The sequence below is a fragment of the Phyllobates terribilis genome, unplaced genomic scaffold (genome assembly GCF_046119375.1).
Source record: "Phyllobates terribilis strain yellow unplaced genomic scaffold, ASM4611937v1 Scaffold_8__6_contigs__length_399053987, whole genome shotgun sequence".
Taxonomy (NCBI): domain Eukaryota; kingdom Metazoa; phylum Chordata; class Amphibia; order Anura; family Dendrobatidae; genus Phyllobates; species Phyllobates terribilis.
The window spans coordinates 170,065,797-170,089,172 of record NW_027362768.1 but is presented as its reverse complement, the minus strand read 5'-3'; the positions used below and the strand labels follow the sequence as shown (position 1 = coordinate 170,089,172).

Below are 23,376 nucleotides of genomic sequence, written 5' to 3'. Positions count from 1 at the left end.
TCTGGCGCCATATTGTCGGGTGAACCCCAAAAGGCATATTACGACTTGGCACTGCTGGATGCCAAGGAATACACCAAGTTAAAGACAGAGATCTTAGCACGCCTGGGAGTGAATATGGCGGTGAGAGCCCAACGAGTCCACCACTGGGCATATGCCAGCGACAAACCCCCTCGCTCGCAGATCTTTGACCTACTGCATCTGGTTCAGGAGTGGTTGCAACCAGTCCTCCACTCCGGCCCAGATGGTTGAGCGGATGGTGATTGATAAATTCGTGCACTCCCTTCCCAAGTCGGTACAGACCTGGGTTGCCCAGGGCGATCCCCAGAATGCAGATGACTTCATCCGCCTGGTAGAGAGGTATCAGGTGGTTGAGAAATTCCTCAGGAAACCGGATATAGTCACTTCTCTGTACTGGGATACCCAAAAGGGGGCGGGTTCACCACGGAAGGGGTCTAGAACCACCACTGGGGGCCAGTCTCACTGAAGGTGCCACAAGGACTGTTGTTAAAGATATAGTCTGTTGGCAGTATCACAACCCTGGACACGTAGCCGCCCAGTGTCATATGTCCCCTGAGCCCATGGACTGCAGCCTTGGAAGACGGGGTTCCTATTATGCTTATCCAGCCTGCAGTGCGGACTGTCGACCCGGCGAGGGGCCGCAGGCATGTGCCGTATCCATTAATGGAGTAAAGGTACTTGGACTGTTGGACTCTGGGAGTCTGGTGACCTTAGTCAGAGCTACCCTTCCCCACCAGTTGATCTCTTCCAAAACTGTGGGCGTTCGGTGCATCCATGGCGACGCCAAGGACTATCCTGTGGCCACAGTGACAGTGGGAACAGACTGTGGTGCCCAGTCCCCCGAGGTTGGGGTGGTTAAGGACCTGATACATCCCATCATACTGGGCTGTGATTTTTCTTTATTTTGGGACTTGTGGGGGAAGGGAACCGGACTAAGTAGCATGGGGAAAAGCCAGGTCCCTGGAGAAGAACCCCCGATGAAGTCTCAAGTGGATGACTTCCGAGTGTGCGTCCTTGCCGGCGATGAGGGTGAGACGGTGACCGAGGAGGCCGACCTCCCTGAGTTAGATGTGTCTGGAGAAAACTTTGGGACTGCTAAAGTTCGGCACCTGACCTTAAAGGGGGCGTTTGACCAGGTTACTGTATGTAATGGGGTGGCCCAAGAGCCAGGGGCCGAAACCAGGTTCCCCCACTTTGCAGTTCAGGGGGAGTTGCTATATCGGGTGGCTAAATTAAGGGGCGGTGAGACAGTGGAACACCTGTTAGTGCTGAGACCATACCGACGGAGGGTACTTGATATGGCACACTCATATATTCTGGGGGCACGCATAGGGGTGGAAAAAACTCAGGAGAGAATAGTAGGAGGTTTTATAGGCCAGGATGTTATCGGGAGATCTTAAGCTATTGTAGGTCCTGCCCCACCTGCCAGATAACTGCGCCCACCTCCCACTTCCGTAGCTCCTTAGTTCCCCTACCTGTGATAGAAGTTCCCTTTGAGAGAATTGCCATGGACCTCATGGGCCCCTTAGTTAAATCGGCCCGGGGCCACCAATATATCTTGGTCATCATGGACAAAGCGACCCCGTATCCCGAAATGGTACCCTTAAGAAACTTGTCCAGTAGGAGCATAGCTTGGGAACTTGTCCACATCTTTGCCAGGACCAGCCTGCCAATAGAAATCCTGACGGACCATGGAACCCCATTCATGAGCAAGGTGATGAAGGAGCTGTGTAAAGTGCTTCGAATTACCCAGCTGCGAACCTCCGTTTACCATCCGCAGACCGATGACCTGGTGGAGCGCTTTAATAAGACTTTGAAAGCAATGCTCAAAAAGGTCGTCGAGAAGGATCGTCAAGACTGGGAATACCTGCTTCCATTTCTACTGTTTTCCGTCAGGGAAGTTCCCCAAGCCTCCACTGGCTTCTCTCCATTTGAGCTTTCTGTATGGCCGGCATCCAAGGGGACTCCTAGATATCGCCAAGGAAACCTGGGAGGCCGAGGTCACCCCCCACTGGAGCATCATCGAACATGTCGCCCAGTTACAGGAGAGAATGGCGAAAGTGATGCCCATCATGAAGGAACATCTCCTCCGGGCGCAGGAAGCTCAGGCGAGGGTGTATAACCAGTCGGCAAGGCTGAGACAGTTCCAGCCTGGGGATCCCGTCCTGGTTCTCATTCCCACTGTCAAAAGTAAATTCCTGGCCAAGTGGCAAGGCCCGTATGAGGTGGTGGAGAAACTCTGTGAAGTGAACTACCGAGTCCACCAGCCTGGCCGAAGAAAGCCACACCAAGTATACCATGTGAACTTGCTCAAGCCGTGATGGGACCTGGAACCGGTGGAAACTCCTTGCCTGGGAGCTGCTCCTGAAGGCGAAGTGGAAGAGGTCACTATAGCAGAGACTATATCGCCGGCCCAGAAGCAACAATGTCGAGAGCTACTACAGCGAAATCGGAAGTTGTTGTCAGAGTTGCCGGGGCATACTCAGGTAGTAGAGCATGACGTATTTACAGAGCCACATGTAAGAGTGAATCTGAAGCCGTACCGGATTCAGGAAGCACGCCGGAAGGTGATCTCCGACGAGGTAAAGAGGATGCTAGACCTCGGGGTAATAGAGGAGTCAAAGAGTGGGTGGTCGAGCCCAATCGTCCTCGTGCTAAAACCCAACGGAGAGTGGAGGTTTTGTAATGACTACCGCCGGCTGAATGAGGTATCCAAGTGTGACGCATACCCGATGCCCCACGTCGACGAACTCATCGAGAGACTTGGATCGGCAAGGTACGTCACTACTCTTCACCTGACAAAGGGCTACTGACAGATCCCCATGTCCCAGACGGCCAAGGAGAAGACAGCTTTCTCAACACCTGATGGGTGCTTTCGATATACTCAGATGCCGTTCGAACTACAGGGGGCCCCAGCCACCTTCTAGAGGGCTATGGATCGGATCCTAGCCCCACATAAGAAGTATGCCACAGCTTATCTTGACGACATTGTATTCTTTAGCCCAGACTGGGCTAGTCATCTACCTAAGCTACAGGCTGTTCTGGATGCTCTAAGGAAGGCGGGATTTACTATAAATCCGAAAAAATGTGCCGTCGGAAAAGAGGAGGCTAAGTACTTGGGCTTTGTCATCGGGAGAGGCGAAATAAAGCTGCAAGTTAATAAAGTGGAGGCAATCTAGACCTGGCCGAAACCGCTCTCCAAGAAGCAAGTGAGAGCCTTCCTGGGAATGGTGGGATATTACCGGCAGTTTATCCCAAATTTTGCCATGATGGCCGCGCCACTGACGGAACTCCTAAAAGGCTCCAGATCAACCATGTTGAAGTGGATGGAGGAATCAGAGACCGCGTTTCAACTGTTGAAGTCAGCACTGTGTAAACAGCCGGTCCTGGTCGCACCAGACTTCAAGAAAGAGTTTGTGGTCCAGATGGACGCTTCAGAGGTTGGTCTAGGAGCCGTACTCTCTCAAGAGATAAATGGGGAAGAACATCCCATTCTCTATCTGAGCCGGAAGCTTTCGTCCTGTGAGAAAAGTATGCAATAGTAGAAAAGGAGTGTTTAGCTATAAAGTGGGCCGAAGATACACTAAGATACTACCTACTAGGCCGGAAGTTTAAGTTGGGGGTCAGACCATGTCCCTTTGAGATGGTTGAGGGAAAAGAGGGGTAAAAATGGCACAAGATGGTTCCTAGCTCTTCAGGACTTCAACTTTCACGTAGAGCATAGGCCTGGGAAGTTACACGGTATCGTCTGGTATCGGAAGGTGCCCAAACCTCCGGCTTTGGGCAGAGGGGGGGAATATGTGACAGAGTCACAGGTATGATCTATGAGGTGAGGTATGTGTCGCACAGGTCGCTAGCCTGTGTGAACTGAAACCAATGGACTTTCTTCCAGCATGTTATATGCTGGTGGGTTAAATCATTTAAAGGGCGTGGTTTTAGGGGAATGACATAGAGATGGGAGGGACGTCATTCCCCATACTTCCACCTCAGAGTGTGGCTGAGCAAAGTTTAAATGTTCAGTCCTGTTTTTTTAACTCTGAGTTGTGTTTGGAGAGGCAAGGTCTCCAGACTGGACAGCCATAGCTCAGGAGGGAGCTGAAGGCTGGACATAACCTGTGTGCGTGACCTGCACACACATATACGGACTGTGCTATAGTTTATCTTTTGTTTTGTTGTTTAGACAAGTAAGGCCGTGTTTATTTTGCTGGAGTGCAGAGCTTTATGCTGTTAATAAAGCCTGCAGAGAAAACCCGGGTTCCAGAGACTACTTCCGGAAGTGGCCGAGTGAGTCGTCCTACGACAATATATAGATATATGATACTGCAGATCGGTGCTGGAGGACATGTGTAATAGATTCCCCTTTCTCCGCATTATTTCCAGCCATTCTTCGCTTCTGACTTGACGTTCGGTAGCAGGTCAGACAGGATCGCTCCGTTACTTCCCGGCATTTGTCGGAGTCTTAATTAGATTGTGTTGTTCTGCGCAGTGTAATCACCGCTGACGATGGTATCTCGTGTGTCACATCTGACATTTCCTTCCCACATCAGCTGGGATAACACTTTACAGTCTGAGTCCCGGACCTACATCCCCTCCTGTCTCCTATCACTGGTGTCATGTCTCATCCTCCAGTCACAACCAAAGCTGCATTTAGAGTTCTGTAGGATTACTCTTATTCCTGCCCGGTCAGTGTCTGTACATTGTGCTGGATGAGGTGTAGTTTGCACCCAAAGAGTCCATGACACAATTCAGGATTGTAAATGAAGCTTTGGATGTGATTGGAGTATACGATATTCAAATCTCCAGATATTTATGGCATAAACAGGATTTACCAAAATTATGACGATCACTCCGCACCAAAAGATGAACCGAAAGTGCCGGCCATCATCAGGTGAATTGTACTGCACAACCTATGGCTGACACCAGAAAGCAATACCACTTACATGTGCAAATATGACATATTCCTATTCTGTGTTATACTGTCTGCTGAGCTGTATCTAATCCTATCCTGTCTGCTAAGCCATGTATCTAATCCTACCCTGTGTGATGCTGTCTGTTGAGCCGTGTATCTAAGCCTCATGTGATGCCCAGGATCTCTTCTCGCCTCTCCTCGGTTATTTCTTGTGGATACATTTCTCGCTGCCGCTTGTTAGTAAATATCATCACTTTTTGGACAGTATAAATGAGGGTCCGGTGACCGCTCCCCTGTATCATGCAGAGCGCAGTTCTGGCCTTTTCAGCAGGCGGAGCAGGAGGTTATCCGCACGCCATGGATCATTTCTACGCTCTGACAGAACCTTGGGCTGATATATTCCATATATTCACTAGTATAATACAATGTGACAGGCACAAAACACTTAGAGTGACATGAACCCTAATATTCTATCTTCTGCTGGTAAATACAATCTATGGTTCCCTGTTATCAGCCACTTGCAGATAATTTTCAAAGACATTTATATCCACATGTGGCTGATATCAGATGCTGATTTCTTAGATTTCTTACAAGGCACCAGCATTATTATAGATTGGCGCTAAATTTAGGTATACTGGCCCTTTAAAGTCCAGATATTTACAGTAAGTATTTAGTAATAAATCCATCATGTAACAGTCTTGTGATACATTCTCCTTGCAGATATTCTCACCGATACTCTGGTCACACTCAAAGCTGCATTCACAATTCAGGATTCTGATTAGTTCTTATTTTCTTGCTGCTATTCTATTGTTCGCAAAATCAGATGTAGAAGAGCTGGATTTGCCATTTGGCTCAACTCCTTCTTCTACCCCAGTGTGGTTCTCCGCAGCACTACAGCAAAACTTATCACATTTCCTAATTCACATCACAACACCGAAGAGGTAAAGATTCAGCTCTGCTACATCTGCAGCATTGTTTGTTTCCATTTTTGTATTTCACAACTTTTTACAGTTGAAGAGCTGAGTTTACAATTTGTCACAACTCATTCCATGATCTATTGGACTTCAGCTAAACTTACCATTTTTTTGTTTGCAAGAATAACACCATAACATAGACAATATCCAATCGTAATATAAATATTATTCATTTCTGTGTTCTTGGATTACCTGTTCAAAAGCTGCTTTTATATTTTATTCTACTGTGATACAGGATGTAACTCAGGATCAGTGTAAGTAATGTATGTGCAAAGTGACTGCACCAGCAGAATAGTGAGTGCTGCTCTGGAGTATAATACAGGATGTAACTCAGGATCAGTAATGTAATGTATGTACACAGTGACTGCACCAGCAGAATAGTGAGTGCAGCTCTGGAGTATAATACAGGATGTAACTCAGGATCAGTACAGGATAAGTAATGTAATGTATGTACACAGTGACTGCACCAGCAGAATAGTGAGTGCAGCTCTGGAGTATAATATAGGATGTAACTCAGGTTCAGTAATGTAATGTATGTACACAGTGACTGCACCAGCAGAATAGTGAGTGCAGCTCTGGACTATAATACAGGATGTAACTCAGGATCAGTACAGGATCAGTAATGTAATGTATGTACACAGTGACTGCACCAGCAGAATAGTGAGTGCAGCTCTGGAGTATAATACAGGATGTAACTCAGGTTCAGTAATGTAATGTATGTACCCAGTGACTCCTCGTCTCCATGTACATGTGTGCACAGGGCTTTATACAACGTGTACAGTATTGGAGCTTTCTTTGCTTGTAATCTCACAGTATGTTTAGTGATGACCTTTCGGGAATGTGACGTGGATCTACGTTCCCGGCTCGGCTGTTTGTCACCTTCTTCACACTGAGTCTCTTCTGTGATAAATCGAGCCCATTACCTTTCATTAGCATTAATATTCCTGCGGTGTCCGCTCCTCCGCCCGTCCTATGATGCATCTTCTTCATATCCGTCATTACTCCGCATTGTGTCGCTCATTTCACTCTCATCCATCATTCTTTGCTGTTACAGAACGGAGACTTAATTTGTTTTGATGAGGATCCTTCTGATGTCATGGAGGTAAGATGGGACTGAGGCATCGCTGCTACAATAATAATAACACAATACGACATGATTCCAATGAAACCTTATAATTATTGATATTATAATCAAAAACGATGATTAAGATCAATGATCCGAACATCACAGATCATCCGTAATCTCCAACATCATTGCTAATCAGGGACACTGGTGAAAGAGATGTCATGGGGTAACGAAACGTCACGCTGCATGTGGAAAAGATATGTCTTTCCGTTCTGTAACATTGGGGTCCTCACATCCCTCATCCCACCCTCTACCCCATTCTGATATCACAAGTCCTTTGTGTATTAACTTCATCATTGTGTAATAAAAAAAAGTTGTGGAACTTTTTAAGTGGCTTTAAAGAAAATCTGTCATCAGAAAATCACCTCTTGTATCAATCAGATTTTTGTGTTCAGTGGAGTTTTTTTTTATTTTGTAATGTTTTTTTTTCCTTCTATCAGAATCTGTGTTAAATATACAAAACTTTTCACACTTGTCTTTGTTAGACTCTAACGTCCTGTTTTTTTTTTAGAAAATGAACATGTACTTTAGCAGCATTGTACATTGACTCAGACCTTATCTTTTGTATTGAAGCATCTAATGAGCGTGTGCAAAGGTCATTGGGAAGGCAGTGGATGTGTTATCAGCTGTGTATACAGGTGTTATCTCTCATTATATCATGGTCTCTGATGATAATGAGTCTGCTGAAATTGTTTTTTGAAAAAACTGGAAGTTTGAGTTTAAAAGATTCCAATTGGCCAGTAGAAAAACTGCAAGATTACTTTTTTTTTTAAATAAAAATTGCGCTATGAAAAAAATATTGCCGAAAATGTTTAAAAAATACTCGTAACACAAAAAACTGATTTAAACAATAGCTTTTGATCTCTGTAAAGAGGCTGGAAGCTTTCCTGTGCATAAAGCCAGAATTATCCATCATCAGGATCTTCAGCATCCAAATGAACACTTAGGGATCGAAAAACGTGTGTGAATGGCGATGTAGCCTTAAAAGGAACATGGCAATGGGGGAAAAATGTCTGCATCATACAAAGCACTTAATGGTGTCCTGGACAAGCATTACTAGAAGTTGGCACGCTCATCAAAGACATAATCACACCTTCCTGCTCATGTGATACTTGCAACATGTCAAAAGTGTGTTTCTCATTTCTTCTCTTCCAGGCAACATGGGGAAATCAGAAGGGACAAATAAAAATAGTTTTTATGATGATGGTTATATTTGGACACTTTGTAAAAGTTTTGGAAACTTTCTGAAGTTACTTCCTTTTCTTTCTGTAATCTATTGTAGCAATATCATTGTTATCTCCCAACAGTAAAGTAGATTTTCCCAGCTATTCCTTCAAAACACTTTGGCTATGTTCATAAGTTGCGTTTTCCAGCGTTTTTTGCAGCTTTTTTTTTATGCAAATTAAAAGCTGCTTTTTACAGTACCAGCAAAAGCTGTGAGATTTCAGAAATTCTCATGCACACACATGTTTTTTTTTTCCTGCATGAATTGGAAAACTGCTGCGTTTTTTGAAAACTGCAACATGTCACTTCTTTCAGCGTTTTTGCAGCTTTTTTTTCTCCATATAAAACCATGAAAAGGTGCAAAAAATGGCACCATGCGTTTTTGCTATATGTTTGCTTCTTTTTTTTAGTGAATAAATCTAACTTTATTAATGATATACCGTAGACAAATGACACATATAATCTGCAGCAAAAAAAAAAATCAGGAAAAACACCGCAAAACCTGCTTTTGCACGTAGCTTTTTTACTGGCAAGAGAATAGGTTTTGCCTGCAGAAGGAAAACAAAGCAAAAACGCATCGTGTGAACATAGCCTTAAATAGCCTTGTTTGCTGACAATAAAGGTTTTAAAGCTTATAGTACAAGTACATTCATAGTTGTCATAGGGACCTGTCAGCCCCCTCACCTGTGATACCGTAGGTAATGGCCCCTTTATCCAGCACCCAATTCCTTGATATTGTCACGGGTGTGTCAGAGGTGACAGACAGTCGCCCTGCAGTTGGTTGCAGGAGATCTCTACGTTTGGCATTACAGACATCTTCTTGAAGCTGTCTCTCTAGGACCCAGCGGCTACCTCCTTCTGGCTAATTAACACCCTGGTCTGGGTGTACAAATACCTGCTGTGTTCCAGAGGGAGGTCCCGGCGATATTCATTACTCCTTGTGAGACTTTAGCAAGAGCAGTACTTCTTCCTCTCTGGTGTTGAGGCCGTGTGCGCATTTGTCTGGAGTCGTCTACAGCTAAGCAATTTTCCCCTGTTTGTCCTCCCTTCTTGTCTTTAGTGTTTAGTGGAGATCGACTAGTGCTCATCTCCTCCCTTTCCCTAGCCTGAGCCAAACGCCAGGGAAAGACAGGGCGAGGTTCGCATGCAGCGATTGCTGAAGAACCAATATAGGGACGTTAGAATATCACCCTGTCTCCCCTATCAGCCAGGAGAAGTCTCCACTCCCCCCTTTCCCTAGTGTCTGGGCTCCCTTTCCCTCTTCCCTTTGTGTTGCACTAAGTCCCACACTTTGCGTGACAGATATCCAGTGTAATGCCCAGTGTTTTTAGAATAAGCCTACGGTCCCACTATGAGCTTTTGGTGAGTTCTTGATGTTGCAGATTTTCTGCATCATTTCTGCTCCTGTTAAGTAAAATAGTAAAGTTAAGTAAACTTTCTAAATTGTGCAGCATCAAAAACTCATTGTGGGAATGTAGCCTAAACTTATTATGATGGGACGTGCCCTCCTTTATACTGACACCACAGTTACTATTCTTTGCGCCTTTTTTTGTTTTGCCGCTTTTCTTCTTTTACGCTGTGATTAGATTCTCCTGCTTGTTTCTCAATTAGCTGCAGCAGCGCAGACTGTGCGAAGCCGCGAGATCGTCCTCCTCTGGATCTGTTCCCAGTTTTCCTTTCCCTGGCTCAGCCTGACATTATAAATGTTTAGTTTTTCATGTCTTATTTTAAGGATTTCTTAAGTAGAACATTTTAAATAAGCCATGGAGCTTAAAAAGAGGTCAAGTGCGCCGTAAATTATTCATTCATAGACCCTCCTTACTGGTAACAAACAATATTACCATGTGGATGACAGTACAATACACTATGATCCTTAAACCACCAGTCCAGGAAAAGAAAATTGATATAATACAATCAGACAAGGGGTACGGCTTTGCAGGAAAGGGGTACGGCTTTGCAGGAAAGGGGTACGGTTTAAGATAAATTTGGCACAGCTTGCTTATTCTAAGCTGTCTATATTTAAGACGGTATTAAAAAAAAATCTGGCCCATTGTGTTATACTTAGAGCAAGAGGTGATTGCGATTAAAAGAATACCAGATAGATGTCATTTGCCAGCAGTTTTGCCTGGATCGTCCCTTTAAATGGAATCTCCTCCACCTTTTGACAAGATGTCATTTTTAGCTGCTAGATTTAGTGCTGATAAATTTCATGATATATCGGTAAAGCGTGCAGAGCTCCTTATCACGGATACAGAGCTTCAAATCCTCTGAATTAGATATTAATATTCTGCCTACCAGCAGCGGCCACTAGAGGGAGCTTAGAAGTATGCAGAATATGCTGTATGCACAGATGCTCCCTCTGGTGGTGCATGCAATAAGACAGAAGTTGTAGTTGAATTATCTTATAATCACTGTTTCTTGTATTTATTTTTTATTTTTTTGCTGTCTTATTGAAAAACCAAGGGAACACCATGAAAAATGGTTGAAAAAAAGTTTTAGCTAAAACTGAGACTTTTCAAAAGTGTTGCATTGTTTTGTTAGATTTGTGTGAAGTGGTTTGTAAGTGAGTGGAACAAGCGAGAGTACCAGACCCAACTACCTCTAGTGCAGGAAGGAGATCCTGTATTGTGTTGACCAGGGGGGGTCTGAAAGCATGCAACCTCACAAATCCAACATTGATGGCCTACCATCTGGTTAAAGAGGTCGGCTAGTACTTTTATTTTTATTAATGGCATATTCCTTAGGATTTACCATCACTATCTGATCGATGGGGGAATGACACACGGCACGTCCGCCGATCACCGGTGTCAGACAGAACTTTTCGATGGTGCCGGAACACAGTAGATCCGTCAAAACTATAGTGACCACAACCTGGTACTGCAGATCCACTCTCTTGAGGTGGATCTGCAGTACCCTGCCGCGGCCACTATAGAAGTAATGGAGCTGTTGTGTTCCGGCAGCATCTGAGAACTTCCAACAGCAGCTATTAGTCACTGCTGATCCGCGGGGCGGGTGCCGGATGTCAATCTCCCACCAATCAGATATTGACAAACCGTCAATTACAAAAAAAAAAAAAAAAGTAATTGGGAAACCCCTTTTAAAGATTTTTTTTTTAAATTCTTTATTTAATACATTTTATGTTAACAATTAAAGATTTTTTTTTTTATCTTTATTTATGCTTGATGTCCTGAATGAAAACTGATTTTAAGAATAAAAATTTTAGATGAGGGGAAAAAAAAAAAAATTTGCACAAATTGTTTAAATATGTCATTGGTTAATTATTTTTCAAGATTCTTTTAATTGCTTTTCCTCTCCAGATTGATCTTAAAGGAAAACTCCAATAAAAAAAAAAAACCTTGTGGCTCTACTTGGCCTCGTTCAGACTGTTGTATTTTCAGTTAGCGAGCCGTGCAATGGACGGCTCATCATTGACCGTGCACAAGGTCCTGGGGGAAAAAATTATTTTTATGAACCAAAATAGTGCATGAAGTATGAAGGGTATAATGTGGGAATTTACAGATGTCATTTTAATTTGATCAAATCCAATCTTGACCGGGATTCATCCACATGAAATGATGCAATAGTTGGAGTTTTCCTTTAAGTTATTATTATATTTGTGATTTTAATTACTGACTGTATGATAAATGAGCAGATGATGTGCTAACGACACAATATTGTGCCCATAAGAAATCAGTAATGTTTTTCTTTCTCTTGCTCCTTTTTGTTTCCTCTTAGGCTGTGACACAATTAGCACTTTTTGGGGATATGTCTACTCCACCCGACGTAACGTCTCCCTCTGTAAGTCCGGCTTTAGATTCTTCTTTTCTTAGAAACTTTTAGAAAAAAACAATGAAAGAATGCAGCCTGGTTGTGATCTTAAAACTGAATATATTGTGCATTGCAAAAGTATTCAACCCCCTGAAAAGTTCATTTAATAAGGAGGTTTTCCCTCATTGGAGGCTGAGCTTCTAGTAAAAGTAAAAGAATGGTGTTCAATACAGGGAGTTTCCTTGGTTGAATTAACTACAACTTATAGGGAATAAGAAAATTACATTGTTTAAATCAGGTTTTTGTGTTAAATTTAGTTTAAAAAAGTAACTTTTTCTTATCCTATCGCAACTTGCATTAAAAAAAAAATTGAAATCTTGAAATTTTCATTCTGGCCACTGGGGCTATTTCAGGATTATACTTCCTGTCTTTTCAGGAAGAGTTTTCAGCAGTCTCATTATCATCACAGATAGGACTGCAATGACAGGTAACACCTCTATACACAGCTGATAACACAGGATCCACCAATAACAACAGCGCAAAAAAGTGACTTTCCAGCTCCCCCTCCTGTACAATGACCTTTGCACACGCTCATTAGATGCTTCAATAAAAAGGTGTCAGGGTCTGTTCATTGCAGCTAATATACATGTGAATTTCCTGTAAGAACAGGAAGTGAGAGTCTAGAATAGCCCCAGTGGCCAGTGGGAAGATTGCAAGATTTATATGTATATTTTTTTATGTATAATACACAGCATGATATGAAAAAATTAACATTACCCAAAGTATTTTTAAAACTTCAGATTTAATATAAAAATCTGATTTAAACAGTATTTTCTGATGACACATTCCCAGCAGAAAAGTCAAAATCTGTTCTTGTCCCACTCTGCATATTTATCTATTTGAGAGGCGTCTTACTTATCCTTTTTGGAGCATCCCTTTTGTTAGAAGGTTTTCCCAAGGAAAAATAGCAGGGTCCTGTTCCCAGCTATCACCCTGGCTACAGGTGTTCAATTCCACTGCAGCGCCACCACAGGAGAAATGAAGTATTACACATTACTTATTGAACTTTTTGGGCTGTCTGGTGAAGTCATAGACCTGATGAGTTCTTCAGAGCAACTTTTTCCAGTTGTTGTCTATTTTGGCTAAGAACTTATCCAAGTACTTCAATTTTCCCAAGTTATAGATTTTGGCCCGTTTTTAAAATCATTAATTGTAGATTTTTGCAACAAAATCTTTAAAATGACTACAGGAAAGAGTTATCAGCCTAAAACACCCAACATGGACAGAGCAGTCAGATGTTTATCCATTGTATCAAATTGAAGCTGTGTGACATGGACAGGAAGGTCTTCTTCAGCCGCTGGATGTTTCTCTTTATTGACAGCAAAGATCTTGAAAATAGTAAGAAAATAAAACAAAAAAGAAACAAGAAAGTTGTATCTCTTATCTTCTTACGATGATCGGAAGTTACAGAAGGATAGAAAAGCCGGGCCGTACAGTCCGACACTGGACATGACGACATTCTTAGAAAGTTGCGGAAGTTCTAATAAATATTAAAACTAGAAACATAGTGTAACTAATGGCCGTATCATCTTAGGATGATCCTAGAAAGGTGCCTCACCAAAAGTGGTGATCTTAGGCTGTCCCACTGCACAGACCTCCAGCGATCAGCTTTAATTTGTTTGGGAAACCAGCAGGAGGTGTTTGATTTTCTTTCAGCGCCATCACAAGAGGAATTCAGTATTACACCATTACTACTGACATCAGTGTCATGTCTGTCTCATGTTTGACTGTGTTATGTCATCCCAAGAGTGACTTTCTTTGTCACTGATTTGTAAATAAGGATCTGTCACAGGACCTCCATATATTAAAGGAAGAATCCATTCCTAGAAGAATCCAATCCTAGAAGAATTCAATCCTAGCAAAATCAAATCCTAGAAGAATCCAATCCTAGAAGAATCCAATCCTAGAAGAATCCAATCCTAGAAGAATCCATTCCTGCAAGAATCCATTCCTAGAAGAATCCAATCCTACAAGAATCCAATCCTACAAGAATCCAATCCTACAAGAATCCAATCCTACAAGAATCCAATCCTAGAAGAATCCAATCCTAGCAAAATCAAATCCTAGAAGAATCCAATCCTAGAAGAATCCATTCCTAGAAGAATCCAATCCTACAAGAATCCAATCCTACAAGAATCCAATCCTACAAGAATCCAATCCTACAAGAATCCAATCCTAGAAGAATCCAATCCTAGAAGAATCCAATCCTAGAAGAATCCAATCCTAGAAGAATCCAATCCTAGAAGAATCCAATCCTAGAAGAATCTATTCCTGCAAGAATCCAATCCTAGAAGAATCTATTCCTGCAAGAATCTATTCCTGCAAGAATCCATTCTTAGAAGAATCCAATCCTAGAAGAATACAATCCTACAAGAATCAAATCCTAGAAGAATCAAATCCTAGCAATATCCAATCCTAGAAAAATCCAATCTTAGAAGAATCCATTCCTTGACGAACCCAATCCTAGAAGAATCCAATCCTACAAGAATCAAATCCTAGCAATATCCAATCCTAGAAGAATCCAATCCTAGCAGAATCCCATCCTACAAGAATCAAATCCTAGAAGAATCCATTACTTGATGAACCCAATCCTAGAAGAACCCAATCCTATAAGAATCAAATCCTACAAGAATCAAATCCTAGCAATATCCATTCCTAGAAGAATCCAATCCTAGAAGAATCCAATCCTAGAAGAATCCAAATGCTAAGATCTGTAAACCGGACATATGTATAAGGCTCACCTGCTGCGATGGGTCCTCTAAGTCTGAGGTCCGGGTGGGCACACGGACCCCGGGGCGTTGACGCAGCAAGCAGGAAGGCACGTGGGAAGCAAGGACTTGGCACACACAGGAATCTCAGGAGCAGCAGGACAGATGAAGTGGAACCCCGCAGGGATGGAAGCAAGTAAAGCACAGTATACAAAGGTGGAGTAACCCAAAAATAGAGGGCAAGAGTCTCAATCCCAAGACCCAGATGTGTATCTTAAAGGGCGTTAAATAGGTATAAGGAGATGATGTTATTAATCTACACCGGACAACCTGCAAAACCCAGTGTGGAGCACAACAGAGGGCAGCTCACCTAAGGGGAAGGAAGCGGAGCCCAGGATACCCAGGACAGGTGTAATAAACTGACTTAAAGAGGTCTTCTGGTTTTATCTAGATTAAATATGATCACTACATAGTGAAAAAGTGCTGCAACTTTCCTATTTATTATTTATTAATACTGCTCCGACGCATCATTTGCGTTCTTTTTAAGTGACTTTTCTTTTTTGTCTTGTGGTTTTTGATGTACTAAATTCTTTGAAATGCACGTGATGCAGCTTCATGAATTTTTTTACCTTTTTTTACGCTGTTTTGGAGCAAAAAAAATCACAGGATCCTTTAAAATGTTGCACATTAATTTTGAGCTGCAAAAAATGAAAATAGAAAGATTTTGGCCCTGAGTGGTCATTGTCTTTGTGCCTTTTTACTGGAGTAAAATTGGTTCTAATAGTCACTTTTATGTTTGAACTTTATTCATTATTTAATTTGCACTTTTTATCATTTAACTTTACTTGGTTCGATTGGTGTTTTTTTTTTTTGTAAATGTGTGTGTGTAGTTTTCCTTATCCAGATATTTTGGCACAATTTTTCATTTGTGACCTTTCAAATCGCCCAAACATTTTTTCTGCAGTTGTACTCCAGTGATATAATGGAATGCAAAATGTGTAGAATTTTACTTTTGCCCAGTTGAAAGCTGGCGTGCAGTCTAAAAAGGCACAAGAAAAAGATAAAAGACAAAAAAAAGAGCTGCTTCGATTTGACACAAAATTTATCATCCCCCCCATGACCAATTTTGAAGAATTTGGTTAAAAAATGGCAACAAACACCACAAGACAAAAGCAAATTGTCACTTAAAAATGCAAATGATGAATTGGGGCTTTTGTACTTGGGGACTGGAGCACAATTGTGTAAAATGTTTGCAACATTTAGAAAACTCCCAAATGATGAATTAGACTAAAACATCTGGATAAGGAAAATCACAACCACATTGTCAACCAAAAAAATAAAACTAAGTTAAGTTATCGCAAGCATAAAAGTCACTAAAAGAAACATTTTTAAGCCAGAAAAAAGGCGCAAAGACAATGATGAATGACAATGGAATGTGAATGTTGCAGCTGATCATTGGTCACTGATTGGCTGCAGTGCTCTTGCAATGTTCCCGGCCAGAAGAAGAAGCCTGGAGACTGTCACAGGACCTAAGCAGCGGTGTTAGGAGTTCAGGTGGTGAATATATGTTCATTTTTGTTTTAATACTCCTATAGGATTGTCACAAATCGATCGGAGCCACGTGCCCCTGATCCTTCCTCACAACTTCCGTGAGTTCCGGGTTTAGGATAATGTGAAGCGAGCTTATAAATTTTATATATTTATTTACTCAAAAGAGCGATGCTAGGTACAATATATACAAGCGGTTACAAGATATATATATACAGTAGTCAGACAAATACAGTAAGGAAGCAGTAATACGATACAGTAAAATTAAAAGGAATAAAAGTGAATATACCACACTTTCATCAAAGGTCTCTGGACACGGCAGGAAGGGTGCTGTCATGGGTCCAGGGCGGTTCCTTGTGTCTTTCTGCCCATCTGTAGCAACAGGTGACCCTCAACAGAAGACCCCTCCTCTCTCACAGAGGGACACATTTATACGGAACTTGGGCAGGGCAGAAAATAGGCGATTTACATGTAATCTCCTCTTCCCTTCTATCAGACATTTCATAATCCATTTCCCAGCAATATTCTCATTGTAAGGTGCGCATGGTAATTGATCTAACACAGGAGCTTCCCCTGACTTCAGAGGTAATTCAATTAGCTATTCCTCATTGCCATGATTCAATTAGCTCCCCCATACTCTTGTCAGGAATAGGCTTTTGCACTACAAAGGTATATATCCTAGCTGACCTGTATTCAATTCTCTCCTGGGCAATAGCATCCTTTTGGTAATTGCCTTTTGGAGTCGGCATAGTAACGTAATGGTAATTAAGTCATATCCTGACTGTGGGGAATACACCATTTCCCCTGGGGTCCTTTGAAGTCAGACAGACTAGCATTCCTGCTGAGACCTTCATAACTGGGAATATGAATTTCCAGTCCCTGGCCTCACCACAAGGATCATAAAAAAAAATGTTGTGGAATCTCATTTCATTTAACATCGGAAAAAAACTCTTTTATATATTTTTATATGCAATACCAACCCTGACCACTTGGTGTGCTGCTCCTATATTCATATCTAGTACATTACTCTCGGCTCCACCTAGTGGTAAAATATTTATTGCAGTAAATCACATTTTCTGCTGCAATCCTTCTATATTTAATGTTCATATTTTAGAATATTTGGCTCTTTTCCTTTGGGGTGTGCAGTGTTGACCACCCTTGTCATGCTTCTCTCTATTCCAGCCTGGTGGAAGCCTCCGCTAACATCTATTATATAGCAGCCATAGTGCTACGCAATAAAGCAATATCACACAGGCTGCCCATAAAAAAACAAGAATCCCCTCTATCCTGTTATTTAGAGATATTTATGAGGCCTATAATGACGCCCTCGGTACAGTCGGGATTAACCCTTCCCACCTCATTATAAACAAACGTTATCACAAACAAGTTTTCACGTCCTTAGGCTGGAAGTACGGACCATCCGCTCCCCTCCCCCCGTTCCTCAAGGATCACATATGATATGTCGCGGGGAAACTTTTAGACCAGTGTTGACATTTGTGCAGTGAAAATTGCTTAATATTATTGCTTTTTTCTGGCCATAATAAAACATTTTGGCATATGTGAGCCTTGGGGATAAATTAGGGCCGCAGGCAGCTGTCTGATTAACTGCAGTTGTTTAGTCGGGATGGAAATGGATAATTAAATGAAATCACTGGGAAAGCAATGACTGGGATCATGGATCATATAGCTGCACCACAAGCGCTTCAAGGACACCGACACCCACTGTGTATATATATATATATATATATATATATATATATATATATATATTCTGCAACCAGTATACGTGCAGTCCAAATATATCACTAAAGAATACAGATTGCGCTGTGAGATATAGGAGGACTCTGCTCTCCCTGAACCGCTGAGGACACCAGAAATTGTCAGATAGTACCTATTGTTTATTGCGGAGTTCCCAAGGATGATGGATGTGGGTGATGATTCCAAAGATGAAACGCAAAGGAAATTGTGCTGAGAAAAACTGCAGCCTGACATTTAGTGCACCTGGTGTATCCGAACTGGAAAGGAGATAGCTGATATAGCAGATCTGGAACAGCGATGGTTGATGTAGCAGAGCTGGAACAGTGAGGATTGATATAGCACATCTGGAAGAGTGATGGTTGATGTAGCAGAGCTGGAACAGCGATAGTTGATGTAGCGGAGATGGAACAGCAATGGTTGATGTAGCAGTGTTGGAACAGCGATAGTTGATGTAGCGGAGATGGAACAGCGATGGTTGATGTAGCAGAGGTGGAACAGCAATGGTTGATGTAGCAGAGCTGGAACAGCGATGATTGATGTATCAGATCTGGAATAGCGATGGTTGATGTAGCGGAGATGGAACAGCGATGGTTGATGTACCAGAGGTAGAACAGCGATGGTTGATGTAGCAGAGCTGGAACAGCGATGGTTGATGTATCAGATCTGGAACAGCGATGGTTGATGTAGCAGAGTTGGAACAGTGAGGATTGATATAGCAGATCTGGAAGAGTGATGGTTGATGTAGCAGAGTTGGAACAGCGATGGCTGATGTAGCAGATCTAGAACGGCGATGGCTGATGTAGCAGATCTAGAACGGCGATAGTTGATGTAGCAGAGATGGAACAGCGATTGTTTATGTAGCAGAGATGGAACAGCGATGGTTGATGTAGCAGGGCTGGAACAGCGATGGTTGATGTAGCAGGGCTGGAACATCGATGGTTGATGTAGCAGGGCTGGAACATCGATGGTTGATGTAGCAGGGCTGGAACATCGATGGTTGATGCAGAAGGGCTGGAGCATCGATGGTTGATGCAGAAGGGCTGGAACATCGATGGTTGATGTAGCTGGGCTGGAACATCGATGGTTGATGTAGCAGGGCTGGAACAGCGATGGTTGATGTAGCAGGGCTAGAACAGCGATGGTTGATGTAGCAGGGCTGGAACAGCGATGGTTGATGTAGCAGGGCTGGAACAGCGATGGTTGATGTAGCAGGGCTGGAACAGCGATGGTTGATGTAGCAGGGCTGGAAAAGCGATGATTGATGTAGCAGGGCTGGAAAAGCGATGGTTGATGTAGCAGGGCTGGAACAGCGATGGTTGATGTAGCAGGGCTGGAACAGCGATGGTTGATGTAGCAGGGCCGGAATAGCGATTTTTGATATAGCAGCTCTAGAACAGCAATGGCTGATGAAGCAAAATGGAATAAATGACACAGCAGAGCTGGAACAGTGAGGATTGATATGGCAGATCTGGAATAGTGATTACTGATGCAGCAGAATTTATCTGGCAGTGACTCGTAGCAGTTCTGGCACATAGAAAGTTAAAGTAGAGTAGCTGGCTTAGCATATTTTAATTTGCAGAAAACTGAAAAACAATTGGCACCATCATGTAGCAGAGTTGGAACAGTGTAAATCTAACATAGCCCAACGACAGACCTCCAGCTACCTGAATACGCGGCATCCTCCTGCAATCTGAATGCGATTTACATGACCAGTGATGATGACGTTGTTGGAGTGCATCAGGTTGGTGCAGCCTCAGAAGAGATGGAATCACCCAATACACTCAGTAAAAAACAGCAACAAGTCAGTTTGTGAATTTTCTTCACTCCTAAATATTCTACCACCATCTGAGTGTTCAACTCAGCCACGAAGTGGAGACCCCGAAACATTACAGAGTGGGGGGGCGAGTGCTGAGGAGCAGAGGGCAGAAAAGTCACCACCGCTCTGCTGACCCCATAACTGCAGAGTCCAGACCTCTTCTGGTATCATCACAAACACTGCGCCCCCGCCGGGAGCTTCATGGTCGAGCAGCTGCATGGTTCATCTCCATACAGAGAGTGACAGGGGAGCAGCATGCAAAGACTTTTCTGTGTGTATCCTTCCTCATCTAGGTTTTCAGCAGTCTATTAAAGTTGTACTAACTTCTCCACCCTTTAATAATGAGATTGCTCTGCTCATCACGTCTTAGTCCATACAGTAAAGCCGACAAGCTGCTGAAAGCCGTAGGACTTATCCTACTTCTCTAGTGGCCAATGTGAAATCTGCAATATTTTAATAAATTATATTGTAACAATTGACATAAACTAAACAAAAAAGATAATAAAACCTGATTTGAGTAGCATGCAATTTTCTGATCATGTTTTCCCTTCGTACATTACCAGAGCTTTTTTATACAACTGTCTAATCAGAAAAATCAAATCCACTAAGTACGTAGTCAAATTGAAAGCTAGGCGAATCCAGCATGGAAGCAGCCTCTCTAGGATTTATAGTAGTGACCATGATCCACTCTAAACTGAGCAAAAAAAAGGAAAAAGAAGTTTTTAGCTAAAAATATGTATTTTACTGTATATATTCTACAAAAAGATGGCTTTTATGCCAGGTGAAATAAGGTGCAACATGCAGAGTCCCACAGACCATGCTCTCCAATGTATGTTTTGTATGTTCCCAATCGCTTTCTCAGGAGGTCTCTAGCACTGTGGAGCACTGTATCCCCCGAGGAAGCAATTGAGAACACACGAAACGAGTTGTGGAGCATGGTCTGTGAAACTCTGCATGTTGCACCCTATTATGGGTAAGACTTGTTTTGTACATACATCAATTTGGAAGGGGGTCATCACCAGGACCATCAGAATTTATATTCCACCTTGTTCTGTTTGGAGAATCCACAAAGAACACAATTCCTTCAAAGGAAGAGAAATAAGAGATGATCTGAATATGCCCATTTTACTGTCACAACAGTATTATTATGGAACGTGTATTTGTCAGTACCAGAAAGTGCATATATGTCCCAAAATTATATTATTTTAAGCCTAGCCTAGAAATGTCCATAAAACTCCAATAAATGCATACTTGGGAACATTTGCTTACGCCCCACTACCTTTGAGGTCCGTATAACAGAACTAAGATTCCTCAGGAACTTTGCCAGAAATTGAGATCTAGCTATACATCACATCTGCAGCAGGTCATAACAGCCAGAAGGGCAGCAGGTCTTAACAGCCAGAAGGGCAGCAGGTCTTAACAGCCAGAAGGGCAGCAGGTCATAGCAGCCAGAAGGGTAGCAGGTCATAACAGCCAGAGGGGCAGCAGGTCTTAACAGCCAAAAGGGCAGCAGGTCTTAACAGCCAGAAGGGCAGTAGGTCATTACAGCCAGAAGGGTAGCAGGTCATAATAGCCAGAGGGGCAGCAGTTCATAACAGCCAGAGGGGCAGCAGGTCATAACAGCCAGAGGGGTAGCAGGTCATAACAGCCAGAGGTGCTGTACTAAGTAATAAAGATACTTGTCATGAAGAGGTGAATAATTTGAAGGCTGAAGTAGTCAGTAAAAGTGAGATTTTGTGCTGGAGAAACCACTTGTTATATTAGTTGTTGTAATATAACGACATTGTTCTTGTTTCATTGGTTTATTGCAAACAGCAGACAGTTTGTAAATTGTATTAATAAATCTAATTTACAATGAGGAAATAATAATTTTGGTTACAGCTATATATGTCTGACTTGCCTTAAAGGGGTATTCCACGACGTAGGTTCTTTTTTACTATCGGGCTAAGAACTTACCAGCAGGTAGTTGCTAACTCCCTGCCACAATCTGTTGCAGGTCACTGACCGTTCCTGCTGGAAATTCTCCATTTTCTAGTGACTGGGCAGAACAGGCAACTACCTAGGTTCTTAGCCCAATAGGAAAAAAAACCCTAAATCCTAGATAACCCCTTTCAAGATGTATATAATAAATGTGTAGCATTTACAGTAAAATTCCTTTAATTCTGCATCTACATAATGTAATATCTATAGGAAGATCACACCTAAATGATTGCATAGATTAAAGGCGTGGGTGACTTCTTCCAAAAAAAAAAAACAGCGCCACACCTCTCCAAATGGTTGTGTGTGGTATTGCAGCTACTATTAAAGGACGTTTGCTGTCGATGTAACGATCCATATATAATGTACACTGATTCTGTTCCTCTATAGACGTCTTATGATCCTTGTAACCAAATCTTCTCCCTGTTGATTTGTCTTGTAGACCCCGGCGACTCCAGGTGATGCCTTTATGAAATATCCCACCCAGCTCCACCCAGCCATTGCTCCTATGTTTGGACCCCTTTCTTACAATCCCGTTGCTCTGCCATCAGGTGACAAAAGGCCCTTGTCTATTTTGGAAACGCACAGTAATGGGATATAGTGGGAACATTGGTTTTACCGCATAGACCCGGCTGGGGACGGAGCTTGTGGCGACAGAAAACATTGGGTAAAATCTAGAAGAAGGGGCAGCACTAGAGGAAACTTTTATCACAGTGCCATATACAATCTCATTATCTCCATTATGGACAGGTGCAGTCTGCTCACTGCAGCACATTGTCAGGTCTATGGTGATACTTTGTACAGGAGATACACATATAGATGTCATCCATGTATTAACCCTATAATGGAGCCCGTCATGTCTGGATATTCCCCAATGGAGGTTTCTACTAAGAGGACCTGCCGCTGTAACTAACATGACTGTTTTGGTAAATTTTTAAACTTTTCTTAGAACCCTGTAGTTTTTCAAATTTAGTTCCTCTGTTATTCCTCTTGGAAATGTAGAAATAAATGGACAACTGGATGTTAGGGTCCGCATGCATGCAAGTTTTTACACCCCCTGACAGCGTCCAACAGGGCTGACAATATAAGATTGTGTAGAGATATATGACTCAGTCACACTGGAAGCGGTGACACCCAGTTGTTCATTCATTCATTCATTCATTTCCAGGAGGAATAACAGAGGAAAGTCACAAAACAAAGATGTAAGAAAAAATTGCTCCAGAAATTGTATTTAATGGAGAATGTAAATATTTACTAAAACAGGCAGGTCCGGAGAGAGGACGGGTCTTATTTAAAGGGGCTGTCCAGAAATAATGAACCCTGGGTCTTCTGAATTACCATCAATAGCTTATAATTGTGTATACATACAAACCACACCTCAAAATGCCAAATACCAAGTATGTAGGGTTTAGAAAAGCGGTGGAATACTTTTTTGCGTAGCAGAGGATGTCAATTCGCCGACCACAATGAATTTATTAAAAAGTCGATCG

General features: G+C 42.4%; 1 protein-coding gene across 12 annotated transcripts in view; it reads left to right on the top strand.

Moving 5' to 3' along the window:
- DAB1 (DAB adaptor protein 1) overlaps nucleotides 1-23,376 on the top strand; it is a 1,162,683-nt gene that overhangs the window by 1,113,060 nt on the left and 26,247 nt on the right. For 5 of the 12 annotated variants that reach the window (XM_073643713.1, XM_073643715.1, XM_073643720.1 and 2 more), the window contains 3 exons: nucleotides 6,956-7,003; nucleotides 11,987-12,049; nucleotides 22,329-22,437. In XM_073643713.1, coding sequence (XP_073499814.1) covers nucleotides 6,956-7,003; nucleotides 11,987-12,049; nucleotides 22,329-22,437 — 220 coding nt within the window. The remainder of the gene's footprint in view (nucleotides 1-6,955; nucleotides 7,004-11,986; nucleotides 12,050-22,328; nucleotides 22,438-23,376) is intronic. The other 7 variants (XM_073643725.1, XM_073643723.1, XM_073643721.1 and 4 more) reach the window with 3 other exon arrangements.